We start from the raw sequence: 22543 nt of genomic DNA, 5'->3' as shown, positions 1-22543 counted from the left end.
GAATTATAAATATTTTTTGGATCTTCAAAATGTAACTGAAGACTATCAAAAATGGTTATATAAACCCAGAATAGCATAATCATACATAATTTCTAACCCAACAGTTTCATATTGAGGCATTGAAGTATAGAACAATAAACAAACAAACAAACAAAAATGAAGTGCTATTTTCGCCGTAATATCACCTTTCTCTTCCTCTTTTTTGCAATGATATGATCAAAATACTAGAAACCTATGTCTCAAAAGCACGAAGTTGACAAACTTGAGCGCGATTGGAGGCGTTCTCATGATTTTCCCCCATTAAGCAGAGGGAGAAGAAGGGAGACAAGAAGAAGAAAAGCAAAAAGAAAAACAGCACTGAACCCAAACCTGTGGAAAATTGTACTCATGTCCACTTTGCTGTTTTTATCTCTCTCCCACGCAACATCCCCGAATGAAACGCCAAGCCCAGGGTCACCCATCTTCACCTCACTCCCAACCAAAATGGAGTTATTCACTCCCTGAACATTGTTGCTTACATATACATTGATACTACAGCTATCAGGCAGCTCCTTCGGTTTGCTCTGACGTACATTCATCACTGCACCAACATTGCTTCCCTCCACATTAACGCGATCAAAGCTGACATGATCGCCCTCTTCTCGACTCATTATATTCTTAAGCAGTTTCAGTATGTCTTCGTTCAATTTGCCATCTACTTCCTTACAATGTTTGAAGCTCTTCATACTGTGTTTTTCTTAACTAGTTTCGTTTGGCATTTTTTTTTATACAAAATGGGAATTCTAGCTTCTCCTTAACATAAATCGGAGGCTCCACTGTCCACTTTATTGCCACTACAAGTAAGCCAACATTCCCTAAGAATGACTTGATCAACACTCAATACATAAAGACTGAAAGTTGGAAGGCTGTTTACACTCCTACAGACTATTATACTTCGTATTACTATTAGAAATTCTGTATCCACTTCTTAAAGATTGAAGCAGTTTTGCTACAATGAATTGCTACGGTAGTACATCTGGTCTCTAGTCCTTCATTGCCAATGCATTTCTAAAGGTCGAAACAGTTTCATTACGTATCTAGACTTCAAACCACCTCTACGTAGAAATCAAGACCGTGTATGATTTCAATCTCCTTAGTCCTTACAGTGTATTTCAATGAATAAATTAGAATGAAACAAGAGTTAAGGGACCATTTTCGATTGTTTTAAAATGTAATGGAATGGGGTGAAAGGATGGAAAGAAAGTCGAAGAGATCCAATTATCTTCTAGTAACCAAATCTTCACCATGTTCAAAAGGTTGAGAAGAAAATAAAGCAACTCCCTCCATCCTTCACATCCCTCAGTTTCTTCTGCTAATTAAACTCTTTGTTTGATTGGTTGAATTAAGGAAAAGAAAGAGAAGGGGAATTAAGAAGAAAATAGTGAAAGAACTTGTATTTTATTGTTGAATCTGATATTAGAAAGATGTAATTGAATAAACAAGCACGGAAGGGAAATCAGAGAAATTACACAAACAAGAGAAGAAAAGAATTTTACTAGCCACAAGACTATTATTCATTTCGTACAAAGGCTTTATTTAGGGCAAAGCTGGTTCTCTTCACTATGGTCAACTGCTCAAGTACCCATGAAGGCCGTGATGGAACCTGAACACTCCGATATAGGTATGGAACAGGACTCTTCATATTGGATCAGAAGCATGGACATCTAATGAGTTCCCAGATCTGAGTCACATACAGTAGGAGTTGCATGTACAAGCGACCACAAATCCAGTGAGTTTTTCAACCAAAAGCTACCATTTGTTATAGTGTCGAACACTCCAAAATAAAAGGTAAAGAACAAGGACAATGTAAAGCGGAGAGAACATCGGGCACAGGATATTCTGAATTAAAAGACAAAACTGTTCACCCGATATAAATCAGCCTCAGCAATTCAAACTAGCAAAGGCTTCAAAAAATACAGATGATGAGAACATTTCTCAAGATTATACAACCCTGAATGACAGAATAATCATGTTTATTATTTCTTCTTTGTTTCTTGACAGCAGGCATTTCAACCTTGATTAGACCTATAATGGCAACACTAAAGATGGTCAGCACTCAAAAATTGTACTGTCCCGTCGCCCAATATAACTAACGGAATATCACATGAGAAGAAATGTTGAAAAAGTAATGCCTGCGATACTCATCCAGCATACATGAAAATGTGAATTCATCACATACCTATTACAAAGATACCAGTAGGAACAAGAACTTCCAGCAAGATTAATGAACTTGATCAGAAATATTATTGCCAAGGCTCAGGAGTAACTTTTTCACTGATTGTAGACCCAAATTGTGGCCCACCCTTCCGGTAACATGCCAGATACTCAACAGGATATCCTCTGAGCTTGTGTGGGGCAATATCAAGATCCGCAAACGTTAAAGCTGTGAAATCATTGACCAAATTTCAATATTGTGGACCTTGTGGTCACTTAAAATAGCTGAAGAAGAATTGCTAGACCCTACACTTAAATTGAATATACTAACCCTTATCTGATACAACTGTATCTCCAGATTGGGCATGGATCTGATCCAGATTGAATATTGCTGGAGATGGTAAGGGAAATGGAACTTTGTTGATCAAGAGATCTCGAGGAGAGGAAATGGCCTGCATTACAAAAAATTTGTCACTACCACAAAAGGCACTAGACATCTTTTACTTCTTTTCTCAAAAAGAAACAACCATCTCATACAAGTAAAAACTAAGAATAAAGTAAGATGCATTAATACATAGCAAAGGATAATTCTCCTCAAAACTATCAATAGGTAGATATAGTCCATTCACTAGTACTTAAAATGGGCCAAGATTCTGAGTACTATGAATTACTGGTCTATTAGCAGCACAACAATTACTAACCTACACAGTCAACAAGGAAGCAAACATGCCATGGAGTAATTGTTTACCTTTGCAATTGGCACAGGAATTTTCACATACCGGGGCCATTCACGAATCGTTTCAAACATAAGTTCTGCCTGTAAGAGACAAGACTTCAGTTAGAATCCAAGCAGTTGAACTTATGAAGCACTACAAAGCTTCAATGTATTACCAATTCATGCACTGTATAGACATCTGGCCCTCCAAGTTCGTAAGTGTTTCCCATGCTAGAGCCATCATCTTTCAAAGATGCAACAATTGCACCGGCAACATCGATCACATAAACAGGTTGTATTCTGGAGAGCAACAAAAGAAGCAAACAAATTACAAGTAATACAAGTGCCAAAAAAAAAAAAAAATAAATAAATAAATAAAACCCTTCGCCAAATAACCCCCACTCTCTCTCTCTCTCTCTCTTAATCAAAAAGGGAAAAAGGGGGAGGAGAGAATATTGCAACAAAACAAGTTCAAGATCAATTCCAGACATACTTATTTGATCCATCCCCAATAAGGGGAAGAAAGCTATACTTCTTCACAAACTGTGCCCAGGTATTAAGAATCCGATCCTCAGTACCAATCATAGTAGCAGGCCTCAATATAGTAGCCTGCAGATTATGTAGACACATGTTAATCCTGTTATTATGCAAAATGCTCCCTACATATTGTTTGCCATTCACCAAAAAGCGAATCCATGCCAGTAATTGCAAGATGTGCAAGAACATAGAAACTAGTGAAACACATCAAAACATAATTGATGTAGAATCTAGAAACTTTGTTAGTATGACCTTTTTGCATATTTGTTACATGAAAGAGCAAATCCAGACAAGACAATCTACAGCCCAGGATAATATTAGTTTCACACGAGTACCCCAGAACTTTAAAAAAGACTCATCATCAGAATTCAAAAGATTTTGCAAAATAGATAAGCTTCATTGACAGTTAATTCTACATTCATAACCACCGACCCAAAAGGTCTTTAATATTGAGTAATACTCCGGCTAGCAAAACACACTGAAAGAGATAAAACAGACTTACTCCTGGCAGTTCTCTCAAAACAGCTTCCTCTGCTGCAGCCTTAGCTTTAAGCATCCTGGATTCTGAAGTTGGAGATGCCCCAAGGCAAGAAACTTGAATAAATCTCGTAATGCCACCATGTTCCTTAGCAATCTGCAGAACAAAATATATATTAGCACAAACAGAAGAGACTTGCTGACATAAAGTACAGTTCTCATACATGTAAACATAAAAGTCCGTCCTTGGGAGCGTAGTAAAATGTCAAAGCATAGAGCTTATGCATTTGAGTATAAGAATTAACATAAAACTTTAAGAGGGACACACTGGAATAAAATCATGAGGGAGCTCAATAATAGAGCTCCCAGCCACAGGGTTAGGACTGGAGTTTAATTGGCGTCATCCGAACACAATAATTAAAAGGGCACATTGTGTTTTATACTTTATTTCAACCTTGTGTCCAATTTACAGCCTGGGTTTCCCACTAGGTTCCTATTCCCCTCAAAGAAATTAGCAGATCCTCAAAGCCCTTTGACTTCCTAATTAAAAAAGCGGGGATGGGTGAGTACAATGGCTTTAGTAATCACTATCATATTTGTAATTTATTTTTTTGGGATATGATTTAGTAACTACTGTTATAATTCAATCAAATGTGATCATCTCTGCACGCTAAATTTAGGAAAGGGAGGCTTACGAACATATTCCACATAATTTAATTAATTCGTCAATCCTTGAGAGAATGGGTTTACTTTGCAAATGAAGGGGGTTCATTTTGTTGTTAGTCAACAAGCAGCAAACAGATCTCTTTACAAGATCTTATGGGTTCCGCTAGAGCAGAGGTGCTCCTCTTCTTTTCATTCCTGTGATGGAGTCTTAAGGTTGAAATAGGTAAAATGGATGTATATGCATTATAAAAATAAAAATCTTGACAGCTCATTTATATCCATCTATTCACTGACGATACTTAAATATGTAGCCAACTTGACTAGAACAACTTGAATCTCTTGAGATGCGGTCCCCTGATTCATTTAGTAATGCTAAACTTGGTCAATTTACAAAAGTGTAAATTCTAATAAATAATGTTCTGAACTAAAGAATTGTTAGCTATTTTCTTGGAGTAGGCTGGAGGCATTTTCATCAACTTATTTAGTCTTCCACCAGCTGCTTTTTTCAATTGCAGAATCCAATTAGGAGTCACTAAAGACTTCCCAGTTTTGTATGAAAACAAATTCTCAAGTCATGCAAGGGTAAATATATCCCTGATAATATACAGTATGCCTGTTTACTTAATGTTCATGTTTATCATCCGAATAGTGTAGCTTTGAAGCTAGAAATAAATATGATTTCTACAGGAATTTCATTGGATTAACTACTTAACTGGTACAGAGTGTGTATCCCAAGCATGCTGTTGGCCTCAGTCTTGAGATTTGTATACACTCAAGTAAGTTTGTCATAAATTTATTTTATAGTATCAAACCATAAGTACATAAATTTACAATATTCACCATCATGATCAGCTTTAAATATATATATAAGTGAAACTTGAACTTGTGAATTATTTAGTGAAGTTACAAATTAAACAGCTATGTGCAAGTGTAACAAGTTCAGAATCTGGACATTATTCGGAATAACTTTACACCAAATGGACAAGTCAGCCTAAGCCAAAGTTTAGCCAGAATTTTAATGTAAAAAATGAAGCTAATCCAGGAAATTTTGAAATTCAACTTGAAACACCTTGATTAAGATAGGCAGTTCATGTGAACAATAGACTGTACATAGTGCAGAATGCGTAAATAGATAACCAACCTGAGCAAGCTGTTCAGCCATGTGTTGATTGACCTCCTCAAAGCTGTAATTTCTTGTTTCATATTCCCTCCCTGCCAAAATTTATGTAATTAGAATACGAAAACCCAGCATTTCAAAATAGCATTTAAAAGTAAAGAAAAGAACATTACCAATAAGATTGATCACAACATTGGCCTTTGCCATCACTGCTTTGATTGAGCTTTCATCTCTTGGATCATACTTCATAGGTACAATCTGAAAGGAATAGCATGCATCAGGGGCCCACTTTAAATTGCAATTGCAACCAATACTCAAATTTCAATATAGAAACTTACCTGCCCAAGATCACCCATCAATTTGAGATGACGAGGGGAATCCTCAGAACCTCGAAAAGGAACCAAAACTTGACTCCCCATTTTAGCTGCAGTAAACTAGGATGTTGTCAGAACATGAACCGTATACTGAAAAGGGAAACAGGAGAGAGAGGATCCTTCTGGAGTTCAAAAGAAGGTAAAATAGCTAGGACAAACAACCCTTGTATAAATTACTAAATGAGATATGTGTCTGACTCTCCCAGAAAACGATGGATGCAGCTAGATAAATAATCCAGCAGATAGGAGGGAAGCAAGGAAAAAAATTATAACGGACACTTGTTAGCGACAAAGATTTGTTCAATTTGACATTGCGAACAAACCAAAAGATATGTCAGAAAATAATGAGCGAGTCTACATATCATTGACCACTTAGAGAGAGGAGTGAGTAACTTAACCGAGAGGGGATGAAAATGAGTGAGAACTTGAAATTCATTCTTCACCACCATCTTTATTTTCCTTATATGTGTGACAGACTATATAATCCCATAGTATTAAAGTTATCCCTCCACGATACACATAAAAATTTCTCAGCAGAATTCATGACCAACCGTTCCTGCAGGTGCCTCCAAGCCCTCCATGCGTTTCTACTAAAGCTTGTTCAAATCTAATCCTATGGCTTTAAATTTACCATTGATGAGTAAGTTGCCTTCTAACGTATGTCCTACCCTCTACAACATGATCTCCTGGTAAGCCAGCCAATACTCTGTATAATCCATCTAATAAGTTAGCATCCCTGCTCCTTGGGTGTTGAAATGACAGTCCACATAGAAGTTTTTGGATCTTTTTTTTCATGAGAGTATAAAGCTTTATACTCTCAAGGGTGTTAGCATCATGAGAGTATAAAAGCTGAAGTTTTTAGAACTTATTTTGTATTTCCAAGGTGATGTCAACCCTCATCACCTGTGATACCATACCCATCAAATAAAATAAGTGGCTCATGACGATATTAAATTCAATAGCCATATCACCAAAACCAATTCAAAAGTTTGACACTTTTAACCATGCCTCATCTTTAGGTCAAACATTTTCCATATTTGATTGCTCATACAAATCTAAAGCCCGTATTTGACTTGAAGCATCACAGTTCAAAAATGTATGACATAAAATTAAAAGAAACTGAAAATGATACCACTAGAACAATTCAAACCAATAGTTTGTGAAAGTTTTGTAACTTGACTCACCAAGTTGCTGTACAAGGTAACGTCCTAGAAACCCAGTTGATCCAAAAACTGTTGCAACAATGCCACTGCAAGACACCAACATGAACAATTTTACACAGATATCCTAACTTGCTTAGCTAAGCTGAATAATTAAAACTTCTTGATATATGGCAACAAATAAGAGCATACACCTTGGTAACTTCCACAGAAATGGAAAATTGAGCCGTTAAAATAAGCAGATTCAGTTTCAAGAATGTAGAAAGCAGAAAAACAAAAAACTAAAGATTTCAGTCTAGCGCCTATACGACAGCCTTGGTGATTTAATAAGCATCCATGTGACCTTTTAAAAGGTGAGATCTGTGCATTTTGCATAGCCTTTCTAATATTCTTCTCCCTTCCCTACATTAGTTTCTCGTGTTGTCATCAACTCATTTCTCTCTTTTACTAAAAGAAACTTAATGCATATTAAGTGCCCAAGGAGCTATGTAAACCAGAATCATGGCGAAGATAGAAGTATTGAGCATCTAGCTTATGGTTATTCTCATTTCTGCTCATAGAGACCTTTAAAACTATAGCAAAAGGAGGAATTACCCTGGAATACTCTCTCATAAGCCATAGAGGCCTTAAGTTTCAGTCTTCTTTCAGGAGATCCATACCGAGAGAGTGATGGACTCGTAAAACTGTAAGCAAAATATCTATCATAGATGCATAAGTCAAAAGGTTTCCTAATTGGAATATTAGTCAGAACAGCACATCGGCTCAATTACTTCAATATCTAATGAGCTTCAAGAGCAGCTCATGTCTGATAGAAACATATACAGGTAGTATAGAAAAACTGGATTCCAAAACTTCAATTATACCCTAATGGATCTCCTAGTGTTAAAACTTCTTTCTTACGCTTTCTCAAAACCCCTTTCATTTAGGCCCTGTTTGGTTAGATGTAAAACACTTTCAATGAAAAAACGGTTTTCATGGAATACATATTTTCAAGAAAAACCACAATTGCAAATTAGTTTTCCTTTGTCCGGTTTCATCAAAAAAAGTTATAAACAAATTAAAATAAGGGGTGGAAATGGGGATGAAAGGAAAGTAAAAGGAGGTAAGGAGGAGGGAAGGAAAATGTGACTTCCCTTGTTTTAAAAAGGATAATGTTTTCCACCCCTTCACAAACCAAACAAAGGAAAATGAGAAAAAAAATGGGAAAATTATTTTCCATGAAAACATTTTACATCAAACCAAAAAGAGCCTTAAATAGAAGAATAAGCTTGAAGTTTAATGATTAATGAACAAGAAACTGAAATTTGATAAATTCCATCTAGCAAGTATAAAGCACTTGTGCAGAATCTGAACATTCATGCAAGGCAAGTCTACAAACCCAAACATCTCACAATGTCATAAAGCTTAATTACAAAAAGCTACGCTCCACAGCTCCATAACTCCCACTCAGCAACAGTACTAAGTTCATCTAGTTGACACCAAGCAGCTGAAGATAAGTTACTAATGGCCAAATGCTTAATATTGGTTCAGCAAAAAGGCATTAAAAACACTAAAAGTTACTCTGCATTAATAGCCAACACCTCATTGAGCTCAAAATTTACCACCCATCTTTAAAGTTACAACAAGACTTTCTAGTTCACTTTCTCTAAAACATCATGTCCAGAAACATTCACCTCCAAATCTCTGATAGCACTCCAAAGCTCAGCTTAAAGATGTTCTTCTAGAGTGACCAAACAACTAAACTCTTGGAAAGAGTAATACAAAAATCTACCACCTTTTACTCACTGTCTCACCTTGCCTTTTAACAATTATCAACTACATTAAGTTACTAACGATACGAAACTTCAGAACAGTCATCTTTCCAGTTTTACACTATAATCAATCATAAATTAGTAATCGCCTTTTCTTCTTATAAGACCCCGAGAGCAAAAGCAGGTTAGTGGCAAACTAGCAATTCTTTTCCAATGAAATAACAACAGAATCCAGCAATGTTTGAGCATAAAGAACACAAACACACAACCGAAAAAAAAGGCCACAACAGATCACTTTCTATTAATTCACCACCTCCGAACCCGATTAAACTCTCGACTCAAACAGGTTCTTCCTCAAGGCATTAATTTCTATAAGTTCAGAATACAAAATGAAATGCTTACAAATTATAAATTAGGGAAGCTACATTTTCAACAGATGAATTCATACAAATAGCACCTTCAATTACTTGATAAATTCAATAAATTAAAGTTGAAGATGATATAAATTTACCTAACAGATGATCTTCCACCAGTTCCCTTTCTAACTAGGGGCCCACCACCTTTAGTGGCGACAGTAGATCCATACCTCGATTGATCAGCACCATAACCTAAATCCCAAACAATCATCAATCATCATTTCAAAAACAAACAACGCGAAATTGAAAAAAAACCCTAGAAATGTCAAAACTTTGCAATACCCAGAAATATTGGAAATTAGAAAATGTAAGAGGAGAGAGAAAGAGAGATTACGAGGATCAGAAAGAGGGTAAAGAGACTTGAGAGATGAAATTGAAGGAGAAGTCTTGAAAGATTGGTGGGACAATCGCCTGGAAATCGACTGCATTTTGTCTCCGATGAAAGGAGAGAGAAAGAGGAAGATGAAGAGGGTTAGCAGCTGATGCAATTCACTGGGCGCAGTGCGGAGCAATAGAGGTGGAGAGAGAGAAAGGGAGTCGTTGCTCGTTTGAGTGGATTATTGAGGGTGGGGGATCCGATCATGGGAACGAACTCGAGCCCATAATGAGTTTGTTTCCGAGGTGGCAAATGTATTGTTTGGATCGGATTAGGTTAGTTGGGACTTTTGGTGTATGTGCGAGGTTGAATCGAGATAAGGTGGATTTATGAGAATTAGGGGTTGAACTCTTAAATACAAGATTTAGAGAATCACAAAAGACAATGATGTAGACGAGATTTGATGACACGTATTGGGTACTACTACATCAAAATTTTAACCAATTAAGATACTTGGTATGCTTGGGTTAAGTATGATATGGTCATATGGGTGGGGTGAATGTGTAGGGTAATCAAAACATTCAAAATCTACAACATGTTTAGATGAATTGGAATTGTTAAGTTGGGTACAAGTTGCATTAGGTTCAAACTTGGCAAAAGTTGACTTTACTTAAATTGGTATGAACCTGATCATTAAAAAATTGGGAGAAACTAACTTGAAACTTTGAAAGCCATTGAAAATTTCATAAGAATACAATTTAAATCCGAAAATTTGAGATTATTGAGCTAAAACTCGATTGTTCCTCTACATATAGCTTGAAAACAAACACAACTTGTAAATCAACTTTAAGCCAATCCAAACAATTACTGAAACAATAGATGCAAATTCTGTAAAAACAATTCAACCCAAATTGACTATTTTATAAGATTAATTGTGGCACATCCAATATGATATATATGTCATTAATGTTAATGTGAACATTGTAATATTGATGTACCAAGTGTTTAATCTTGGCTTTTTGGGTTTTTTTTTTTTTTTTTTTTTTTTGACAACCAATTTCAAATTGTTAGAAAGTAATTGTTCAAGGTTTTTAAATTTCATCCAATTTAAAAATTAACACTGTTCTATGTACTTGTTCAACCTCCTTAACTTGGTGCTTTGTATTAAGGTTAATACTGTTCTATGTAATTTTGTAGTTATATAGAAAGTTAAAAATGAAACTAATTAACATATACCATATGAAGTATTAATATAATGCTGACTATATTTCAACGCTTTCTTAAGTTCAACACTGGCTTCATATACAACTATCTATTAGGGAAGATGAGCCTCTTGACAGGTTTTAGGTCATTTAGCCTAACTATTACGGTCTTTCAGGATGAACCTCCAATCCTCAATACCTCACTATGGTTCATTCTACTCGTGTATTATCAACTACTCAAGCTTCATTCTAGTTATCTCATTTCTCTTACGTGAACATATTAGAGCTATATGTTATAGGCCCCTATAAGAGCTGATTATTTTCAGTTGTAGATTGAACTTGATAGCCTATATTAAAAGCTTAAACTTGTAATCTAAGCTCCAATAAGTACGAATGAATTCCAATAGGTTTAATTTTGAGACAAGATTGGTTGAATTCCAATAAGTTTAGATAAGCATTAGACCTTTAGGCCCTGTTTTTTTGGACTGAATAAATCTGGATTGAATTGAATGAAAATTGTATAGATAATTTGGACTAAGCTGGACTAAACTAAAAAAACCAAGTCTGAAGAACAGGGCTTAGTCACTCTTCGAAAAAGCTTTTCTGCAGGAGTCCAGGTGCTTGGCCAGAATATTTGTAATCCAACAAGCTAAAACTGCAAAACCAGCAAGAAGATGAAATACCATAGTGCAAAATGATTTATCATTAAAAAGAACTGACTTTACAAATCATGAGGTTGTATTATTTTACAGGAAGTGGGAGCGTGGGATCAGCAATAATAGTCTGTTTGAGGCTCTACATATTTATAGACAAAAAGGATCAGAGCAGCTGCTTCTTCATCAGCATGCATGGGTTACGATTTCTTGTAATCCGAATCGTTTATTCTTCTCTGGTTTCAGATAGTTATTATCTCTGAATCCTGTTCAACCCCATCTTCCATCAACTCTTAATTGGGCAGGAAATCCCAAGTCACGCCCTTGTAAACACATAGGGCAATCTTGTTCTTCAAAACTGGAGGATATCTTAGCCCAGAAATGGGATTGAGAATTATGGAGTTCTGACCTCCTTTCTCACTTGTCCATTGGCCGAGGGGCTGCAGCTCGGTAGGCACAGAAACAATCAGTTTCTTTCAAGGTTGGCCTGAAACAGAACAGGTTCCATCTTGGCCTGAAATCGGCTTCTACTAATGAAAATTATATACTGCTTGACCTTGATGTATATTCTCCTACCAACATAGAAAACACAGATGACTTGTTTTCCATCAACCGTGCAGGACTGTCAAACTCAGCCACTCGACCTGCAATGATTTACAACAGTAGATGAATTTTGAGTGGACATGCAAACGTTCCAATTGCGAGTAATTATTGTACCATCACAATTAATGAAAATATATAATCATGAAAATTCTCTAGAAACTTCTCAAATTCACAATATTATCAGCCAGTATGTGTTAAAAATTTTGCTGATGCACAAAAATAGAATATTGTCTTTTATTCTTCTCTGAAAGTAAACTTTTAAGAACAATTTCTCAATGTACACTTCATGCTCCTGAAGTCCTGACGTCAGGAGAGTGTATAAGGCCAAACAAAACCTATACTATAAATTTAAGCAGCACCACAAAATGAGTGGTTACACCCCTACACTCACTCAACTAAACATCGATCACCCTGACACTCCAGCTGTTTAGCCCTATCATTCCACAATATTATCCTAAGAATATGAAAGGTATTCTGAATTTATGACGATTATGATTTACGAACATGCAAGCAGATGTAAGAAAAATAACTGTAGAAAAGCCTTTGTTCGGTAAGGGGGAGGATTGTATGTGGAACTTATTCGTTAGGATTGGAAAAAAGATTATAATGCACGCAATTACAAAGTATCCCCGATTCGCATTTTTGAGAGACAAAAGAATGGGTCAACAAAAGGGCCAAAAAAAAAAGATCTGAAACGAATAGTAATTGTACACGAAAGATTTCAGACTCACCATCACTGAGGACCAACACAAAATCACTGTCCATGACTGTTGGTATTCTATGCGCTATGGTCACAACTGTGCAATCCTTGAACTCAGCTCTTATCAAACTCTGGATAAGATTGTCTGTCGCTGTATCAACAGAAGCAGTGGCTTCATCAAGAACAAGTATCCTTGCTTGCTTAAGCAAAGCACGGCCCAAAGAAACAAGTTGTCGTTGTCCCACACTCCAATTTTCTCCATTTTCAAGCACTACATGTATAGCAAAACCAAATGTGGTTTTAAAAAAGGCCAACAATAATAATATAAAATAGAGAAGTACAGATCATAGGCACTCTCATGTATGTGACGACAGACCTGGCGAATCAAGCTTTTCGCCTCTTAGACGAATAAGGGCTCCAAGCTGCGATTTATCAAGTGCCTGCACCAAAATAAGATGCAAGTAATTAGTACAGCACACAAGTATAAACAAAACCAGGAAGTTTCAGATTGCTACTCTCAAATCTACATAATAATATAAAGCAACCAGGGAAGATGCTAACTATGGTCCTAGAAATGAAATTGAACTGGAAGCTGGGAAGAAAAAAAAAAAAAAAAATCTATCTATATAAAAGAGGAGCTATTCAAGAGCACCACATGAGAGTGCCATGCATAGGGAGAGGGGGGAGGGGGGGGGGTGACTTCAGACAATTACCTCCCAAATTTCCTGATCAGAGTGTTCTTCAAGAGGATCAAGATTGCCCCTGATGGTACCTTCAAATAAGGAAGGGTCTTGTGGAATGATACTCAAACGGCTTCGGAGATCATGAAGCCCAATCGTGCTGATATCAATGTTGTCAATGATGATCTTTCCAGCAACAGGTTCAACCATTCGGAAAAGTGACTGAATTAATGTTGACTTTCCACTTCCAGTACGCCCAACAATGCCAATCCTCTTCCCACCAGGAAATGTGCAAGTCAAATCGTGAAGAACAGAAGGAAGGTTCTCTTTATATCGCACCTGTCAGAAGAAGAGTCAACAGAAAGGACTCATATAACTTATTATTATTGACCACCTTCACACAAATATAATGTGTAATAGTGATAAGGAAGCAACTTTAGAGTGGTATTCTGTAAGCAAGTAAAGATAAACAACTGCAAACCTTCAGATCTATCAGTTCAATAGTCCCAATTTCTGGCCATGCAGCTGGAGGTCGACAGCTCTCAATAACTGGTGGTGCTTCACTTGGGATTTCAGAATACTGATTAATCCTTTCTATGGAAATGATTTTGTTTTCAAGTTTGCAGAAGCTAAGTATCCATCGTGATAGACGTGCGTTCAAATTTAAGCCATAGGTCACAGCAAGGCCCGCCATACCTATCAGAAAAAAGGAAACAAATTAGCATTGTAGATATTATGTCATCTCACTAAGGAGGCAAGAAGCCCGAGTCTAGAGCCATAGTCAATCAGCCAGGGACCAAATGGTGATTCTCCACCTTTACAAGTCATAATAGGCACTATAGAAGTAGGCGTTATTCTAATTCTATATTTATTCTTATAAACATTGCTTAGTTAATAATTTAGCTAGCTTCTGTTCCTAAAGTTAATCTCGGTTTATAAAATGTGCCCTAACTTATCCTCCAGAATCAAATTCTAAGTCGAACAAAAAGCCTAATGAAGATGCATTAGTATTCTCCACTGCTATAACAACTTGCAGATAAAATTTCATCGAATAGGTGTTCTAAACCTATATTACATCCAAATTCCAAACTACAAAGAATTCTTGAAATTTCCAAACAACTACTTAGTTGTACGTACTTGGATCAATGGTTCCCCTTGGGAAGCTCACGAGCAGAACCATGCAGAAAGCAAAGACAAATGTGGAAAGCAACTCCATACGCAGGCAAAGCCATTCAATGGCAGAAATGCTGCAGAAAAATGGCCTGGAAAAACAATCAAGAAGATAAAGATTCTTCTTCATAAAGCGTTTTTCCTGCCCAAATCCTCTTATAGTGGCAGCTCCAGCAATTGACTCGCCAAAAAGATGGATAACTGGAGATTTTTGGATGCTTACAATGCGAACCAATTCCCGTGATGAAGCCATGTAGTATTTCTGCAGTTAGATATAGTATAAGAGCATATACTCCAAAAATTGTACCACATAAGAATTCAGCATATGGTAAATGACTGCTTCAAATAAGAATATTAATCACAATATACATAAAGTTAGTCTCAGAATCAAATAAAACATAAATTTTAAGTGTGATAATCGGGATCAAAATGTATTAGTGTCACTCTATCTTGGGATCTGTTACAATACATGTTAGACTCTCCAAATAAGTGTCTTAGACTAGTTAATTTACAAAGTGTCCTTAAGTCCACTCCTTCACCTCCAGTCACCCCACACAATGACACTAATATCCCCCAACATAGACAGGATGAGAGAGTCTCATAATCATGGAGATTCCAGACAGCTTGAAAATTCAAGTTCTTAGGCCAAATTTAGACACAATGCATTACCTGCAACCACAAGCAAATAATAGCCATTGGAACAACAAGAAGCAACACTTGCCAGGTAACTTTCATCATTACACCAACTATGCCAAGAAGTTGTATCGTTGTTGAAGCAAATCCACCGAGCCTGAAAGGAATATCCAGATCTACAACACTTTGATCAACGGAAACCTGACAGGTCATAAAAAAGCTTGTGAGACTAAATGCAACAAAAAGGAAGCAAGATTAAGATAAAAAGTACAAAAGGAAACATCCAAAGTTAAAATGTAAGGAAATGAGAGAGAGAGAGAGGGGGGGGGGGGCCTCAGGCACTGGTAGAGAGCTTACACGATTAAGTATCCGTCCAGCTGGAGTAGAGTCGAAAAATGACATAGGTGCTCGAAAAATACACCTAAGCATCTTTATGAACAACTTCTGAGCAGCTTCCAGCCCAAAGGTTGCCACTAAAAGAGCCCTCACAAATACAAACCAAGAGCTTCCAAATGCAAGCGCCATGTAAACAACAAGAAGAGTTACATTACTCGTCTTAGGAGTATCCCCTACTGTTTGTGGGTTTGCCCAGGCCATCCACCAACTGCTGGCTATTTGCAAAACTTGAAATAGAGTTTGTGCAAGGATGATGAGTGGAATTAACAATCCTTTATAGGCTGCCGCCATATATGACAAATACACCTTCATACTGACTTTACCTCTTTCCCTCTCCTCATCTTGAACAAGCTGTTTTTTCCTTGCTCGCTTTGCTTTCTTTTTCTCTTTAATTGCTTTTAGGTCAGGAGAAGACATGCTTGCCTGTACTTCCTTTACTAAACTACCTTTACAACTACTAGTTTCATGATCGATGTCACCAAAGTCATTCTGTGGGCTAGAACCCTCATCCGAATCTTCAGATGAGTGATGACCTAAGTCCATTGCTTCAATAGCCTCATTGTGAGCAAATACCAGGGAGTTAAAATCCGTGCCAGCTTGCAAAAGATCATCATATTTCCCTGCCTGTACTATGCGTCCTTCTCTAAGTACCTACAACGATTGAGGAATGCATCATGATAACATAAACCACAAAAAATCTTTTTCCTATTCATATATACATTCTAAAACACAAAATAAATGCAAAATACTAGATTATGAAGGTGAATCAAGAGCCCAACTTGCAAAGAAAAATATGGAAAGAATAGGCATATAATAATTAGGCAAGCCCACAAACTAGTAATAAGAACAATATTGGGAATGCAATGTTAAACGAAAAGGTATCTTTGCCGCTCAACAATAAAGTTTCCTTAAAATCTAAAACACATGGATGTATTCAGAACTTCAGCTATATAGATTCTTGGCAAAGGAACAGTATCATCAGTCCAAATTAGCTAGCCTTTAATAAGTTAAAGTTTTATGCTAGTTGTCAATGACCTAAGGCAACTCTCCCCTAAAAAGTAATGAGGTCAACACAAGTCCCATCTATGTACCCCCGCAGTGTCAAATTACACGCCCCATTTGTTTTTGTTTTTTTTGTCTCCAAGACACAAATTGAACATTAATATCATGAATTGTGTTTAAATTAAATTGATTAAAAAAAAAAAGTTGATACGCTGAAAATACACATTTAAGGTGCCTAAGACCCCACTTGATTATGTTTTTACTTGTATAATACTTCCTCCTATCTTTGATAATTGCAACATGTTTAGTTTCACACTTTCCAAAGCACATCTTACACCATTGACAACTCTAATTATAAAGTGAAAATTATAAAAGTTGATATAACGAAAGTATATATCGAGACAAATCAAGAACGATCCCACAAAGTTATACTTTTCCTAACATATAAATCATAAATGACGGATTCAAAGACGTGTGTGAATAGTGTAAAATTTCAATGTTGCGAGTAAAAAAGAACAGAGAAAGTAGCAGGAAAAAATTGGTCAATATTGATGAACTTTGACGTTCAATAGGCAAATGGAGCAACTAATTTGAAATAGAGGTTAGAATTTTTCACTTGATGTATAACAATAAACATTTTTAAGACAAAGTATTGCAAATTATTGTTGCAAGTTGAATGTCTAGTTGACTCCCAGACTAAATGACCTTTCAAGGGAAAAATACCTCTAATTCATAACAATGAGATTTCATGCAGAGAGGAACTTATATCTCAAATAAAACAAAGGAACAGAAGCCTATAACGAATAGTAATATCTTCCAAATATTTCAAAGAGCTCAAAACTATTAAGTGACTACTCCCTCTGTCCCTTAATTAGATGCCTACTTCTCTTTATTATGTGAGTAATAAATGCTAGAAATAGGTATCTAATAAAGGGACGGAGGGAGTACTTTACTATACTGCTAGACCTGAAAAGGTAGCAGTTTTGCATATGCAAATTGCAAAGACAATATTAGAACCACAACGAAGGCAGCTGTAAAAAAATATAGACATAAACCAATATGAATGTCATACCAATATCAGGTCAACAGAGGGCAAAAAATCAACTTGATGTGTCACAAAAATCACAGTCTTTGAAGCCAGAGCTGTCAGTATAAATTCCTGCAATGGAATTTTTTTGTCAGAAAATCTCATTTAATAGAAGTTCAAAGCAAAATTACTCCAAAGTATCTACAACCTTGTACAAAAAAGATGCAGTCTGAGCATCTACAGCGCTAAAGGGATCGTCAAGCAAATAGATATCAGCATCCTGATATAGGGCCCTGGCAAGCTGCACCCTCTGCTTCTGGCCACCACTTAGGTTGATACCTCTGTCTCCAATGATGGTTTGATCTCCATGTGAAAGATTTTCTAGATCCTTCTTCAATGCACAGGAATTAATAACACTCTTATACTTTGGTTTATCCATTGGGCTTCCAAAAAGGATATTATCTTCTATAGTTCCAGATTGAATCCATGCTGATTGAGATACATAAGCTGCAGAACCACATACTCTGACCTGGGTAACAATCATGTAAGCACAGTTAGAGAAGAGTCATTACTACTCATATATAAGAACTTCATTAACTAACTACTCTAAGGAATTTTTAGTTTTTTAATCAAAATCAAATACTGGACTCACTTCACCAGAGAGTCTGGGTATCTCTCCAAGGATGCAAGACAGAAAACTTGATTTTCCAGCTCCAACAATTCCACAAACAGCCACAAGCATCCCTTTTTCAACCTTCATTTCAATCCCTGACAAAGTGGTTCTCATAGAAGAAGGATCCCAGCAGAATTTTCCATCCTTAATTTCAATGGCAGTATCAGAAGATCCCCTTGGTAGTATCGTGGTCGCATCTCCTTGGATTTCTTCGTCCAGAAGAAATTTAGAAAGACGATCAAGAGAAACTTTTGTCTGGGCCATCATTGACACAAGATCTGGGAAATTTCTCAGCGGCTCTTGGAGAATCCTAAAAGTGGCAAGAGCAGAAAGAACACTTCCTGCAGTCAGCTCACCACCCAACAAAATGCAAGTAGCAAAAGTAACTACAGCCACAAATATGGGAGAGCCCCAAAACATGAATGTGATAAAGGCTTGAGAATAAAGTGCTTTTCTTAGCCACTTGAACTCAACATTTCTCATCTCCTCAAGTATATGTTCGTACTTGTCCTCCCAAGCATGCAACTTCAAAATCCTCATGTTCTTCAAACACTCTGAGGTCGCCCTCATTCTATCATCCTTGGCAGACATTAGCTTGTCTTGATATTCTTCTTGCACTCGCGCTATAGGTACCGTAACAACAATGGATACAATTGTGGCTACCAATGTAGCCAAAGAAGCTATTCCTACATTCTTGTAGAGAATTGCCAAAGCAAGGATAATTTGCATTGGTAGCATCCATATGTCATGAAGATACCAGGAGTAATCCCCCACTCTCTGGACATCAACTGCCATGTAATTCACAATCTCTCCACTAGTATGACTTTGCCGGGCCGAGTTTGACAACTTAAGCCCTTTTCTGTACACCATAGCAGTCAGAGCTGACCTCACATGCATACCTAAAATGTCAACTCCAATGTACCATTGACGAGTAGAAAAAGTCTCTACCAACTTAGCTGAAAAGAATATCCCAGCAAGAATATAACCCTCATGGGGAAAGGTCTCTATCCCTCCCAAGTAATCAACAAAATAGCTAATCATGTACGGACCAACGTACGAAACCAGCGTTGTCAATCCAGCAAATACAGCATTGCAAGCTGCCTCCCTCCAAAACGACTTAAGGATCGCCCAAGCCAATGAAGGCTGCTTCCCTCCAAAACAACTTTCAGACTTCAATTTCTCCCAATTCGAGTTCAAAATTTTGTAATTCGCCTTAGAACGGTCTTTAGGTGCTAGAAGAGGAATGTCTTTCAAATCAAGAGGCCTCTTGGCACCAAGGGAAAGAAGTGAATTCAACCATGAAATAGTTGCTAAGCTAAAAATCCCAGCCCCACTATAAGAAGTAACCCTTAAACACCCTGCTTCTTCTTCGAGCAACGGCTCTTGAAGATCAGAGTTCCCAACAATCTGTATCCCACTACAACCCCTAATTGCTAAAAAGCAAAGGAACCCAAGTGCAGGAGTTGCAACAAAATTCCCCACAACATGGGCAGACAAACGATTCGACCCCTCTTTGACCAAACCTCGGCCATCAAAGTACAAATTACACACACAAACAACAAATGATGCAAACCACCAAACCCTAAGCAACATAGGAAAACTCTCAGAAGGCCTAAATTTACAATGAAGTGTCAAAAGGCACATCACTAACCAAGCTAAAACCTGAGTTGCAGGCCAACATATATCCACCCAACTGCCTACATTTCCATGAGATGCCTCCCTAATAACTTCTACCCCATCAAATCCTAACAAAACTACTTGTACTAGCAACACATAGAAGCAACTCAACACAGTCAATTTATACCCAATACCCACTACAATTTCACTCAATTCATAGTCTAACCCACCTCGAACCGGGGTCAAATTCGAGTTCGAATCATTCTTAATCAACCTGATACTGCCAATACAAGTATTGAATTGCCTTGCAGACACCATTAACAGAAAAACAAGCAAAAAGGCCAAATTTATGCAGATTGACAGCAGTTCTAGTATAGGAATACCCAGAACATCTCTAGGCAAACTCTCATTTGCCATTAATAACATTGCTAATTGGGGATTCAACAATGAATATGATTGAACAACTGGGTTTTATTATTATTATTATTATTATTATTATTATTATTATTATTATGATTATACTAATACCCAGAACTGGAAACTTTGATCAATCAATATTGAAGTCGGTGAAAAAGGAGAGAGACTGAGAAATAAGAAATTATTCAAAATTTAAGGGCATTTCGCCATCTGGGTATTGAGCTCAAAAAGGAAGACAGCTCATAGAAGAACAGAACAACACGGACCACATGAAAACAAACGGATTGTCTACCATACCCAGAAATGTGAAGAGAGAGAAAATAATAATAACCCCACCAAATTTCAAAAACCCAGAAATTTGTACTTAACTTGGATTGAAAATCAGAAAATATCATCAAAATTAACCCAAAAATATGATCTGGGTATATCTTCAATCAATTGTTCACTGAGACTCGAAACAAGTTTAATTTGTGTCACTCTGCAAAATTGCTACTCTGTAAAAAAGTTTCTGGCACAAAAAAGCGACAAAAGAAGAAGAAAAAGAGATCTCTTTCAAATTTTCTTCTCTTACTTTGAAGTGGGTCTGGGTTTTTTTGCAGTCCCACCTAATTTTGTTGTTGTTTTTATGTGAAAATCGTTGGTTTCACCGCCGTTGCTGCCGTGTGATGATCGAACTTTGCATTTGTATTGTGCACAAGGTATTTTTCGGGTGTTTTCTCAGTGTTAGCATGTGCTTTTCTTTTGTCTAGTTTTGTTGTACTTTTATAGAGGTTTACCCCCACTTCAATTAGCTTAATGTCAATCCAATAATGTCCAAAATTTTGATTTTTAAATGCTAGGGTGAACGATCCCATTAGATTTTACGATCTTTCTCGCATGTTAGTTAGTCCAACTTTATAGTTTAGGCTCTTCGTTTGATAATGTTTTGTTTCTTAATGTTTTAAACATTTACTATTTGCAAACGAATTATGGAAAAAAGGATAGAGGGTTCAAAAAAAAAAGGAGTGTATATAAAAAAATGTAAGTATTGTGAGGTAAGACAAATAATGTAGTATAATAAATTTGCCAAAAGTAAGAGAAAGTAAACATGTTATTGAAATGCACATAAAAAAAAATAAAAAAAAAAATAAAAAGTGTTCAACGATAATAGGTACCATTCGTTTGATAATGTTTTGTTTCATAATGTTTTAAACATTTACTATTTGCACACGAATTACGGAAAAAGGGAGAGGGGGTTAAAAATAAAAGACGAGTATATGTAAGAAAATATAAGTATTGTGAGGTAAAACAAATAATGTAGTATAATAAATTTGCCAAAAATGAGAGAAAGTAAACATGTTATGTATTCCCTTCGTCCCATTATTTCGTGCCTGTATTTCTTTTTGAGTGTCCTAAAATGTTGTACCTATTTCTAAATATAGCACGTAATCATTATTTATTTTTTATCTTTCCCATACAAAATACACATATACACAAAAAATCATTACTTACTTTTTTCTTTTTTTCATACAATATTCTCTATTTTTTATTATTCTCATACTATATTCTCTATTTTATATCTTTTCAATAGAATATTTCCCTACTTTTACCATCTCTTTAATTACCGTATTATTTGAAAAATAGGCTTAAAATTATGGGACGGAGGGAGTACATATTATTAAAATGCACGAAAAAAAGTGCTTAATGGTAATAGGTACAATTCTTATTTCTTACGTCAAATACTTTGACCTTGTAACTTAATTTACAACTTTATTTTTTTTTATTACAATTTTATGGTACATTGCACTTTCTTATAGTCTGTATTCCTTTAAATTTTATGTAGGACTATCCCATATGTAGAGACACTAGAGAACAATGTATTATATTATCATTTTTATTACAAGGCATATTTTACTAAGGTCTCAACTTGAATGAAGGCAATAGACTTGAAAGATAAAGGTACCTAAACTACATGTCTGAAATAAGATTATACTGTTCAATCAAAGTTTAAACTCCCGTAGGGTAAAAATTAATCAGTCATTATCATTGTTTTTCTCTCATCGCTTTTA

At 36.3% G+C, this 22543-nt stretch overlaps 2 protein-coding genes across 2 annotated transcripts; both read right to left on the bottom strand.

Moving 5' to 3' along the window:
* Positions 1-1504: 1504 nt before the first annotated feature.
* LOC110689700 (NADH dehydrogenase [ubiquinone] 1 alpha subcomplex subunit 9, mitochondrial-like) lies at positions 1505-9990 on the bottom strand. Its single transcript, XM_021866479.1, has 13 exons — positions 9741-9990; positions 9502-9598; positions 7264-7328; positions 6044-6129; positions 5879-5963; positions 5730-5800; positions 3948-4079; positions 3402-3517; positions 3085-3208; positions 2942-3010; positions 2525-2645; positions 2219-2422; positions 1505-2064 (listed from the first exon to the last, which is right to left on the bottom strand). Exons 1-12 carry the CDS (start codon positions 9832-9834, stop codon positions 2283-2285), a joined length of 1200 nt encoding a protein of 399 aa, XP_021722171.1. The 5' UTR covers positions 9835-9990; the 3' UTR covers positions 1505-2064; positions 2219-2282.
* A 1609-nt stretch (positions 9991-11599) lies between these two features.
* On the bottom strand, positions 11600-21338 carry LOC110689699 (ABC transporter C family member 5-like). Its single transcript, XM_021866478.1, has 11 exons — positions 18441-21338; positions 17997-18317; positions 17834-17920; positions 15721-16410; positions 15400-15564; positions 14698-14992; positions 14042-14256; positions 13594-13899; positions 13257-13320; positions 12912-13151; positions 11600-12221 (listed from the first exon to the last, which is right to left on the bottom strand). Exons 1-11 carry the CDS (start codon positions 20502-20504, stop codon positions 12118-12120), a joined length of 4551 nt encoding a protein of 1516 aa, XP_021722170.1. The 5' UTR covers positions 20505-21338; the 3' UTR covers positions 11600-12117.
* Between the last annotated feature and the right edge of the window lie 1205 nt (positions 21339-22543).

This window comes from Chenopodium quinoa, unplaced genomic scaffold (genome assembly GCF_001683475.1).
Source record: "Chenopodium quinoa cultivar QQ74 unplaced genomic scaffold, ASM168347v1, whole genome shotgun sequence".
Taxonomy (NCBI): Eukaryota; Viridiplantae; Streptophyta; class Magnoliopsida; order Caryophyllales; family Amaranthaceae; genus Chenopodium; species Chenopodium quinoa.
Note: the sequence above shows the minus strand (reverse complement) of the source record. Positions and strands in the feature narration are given on the sequence as shown.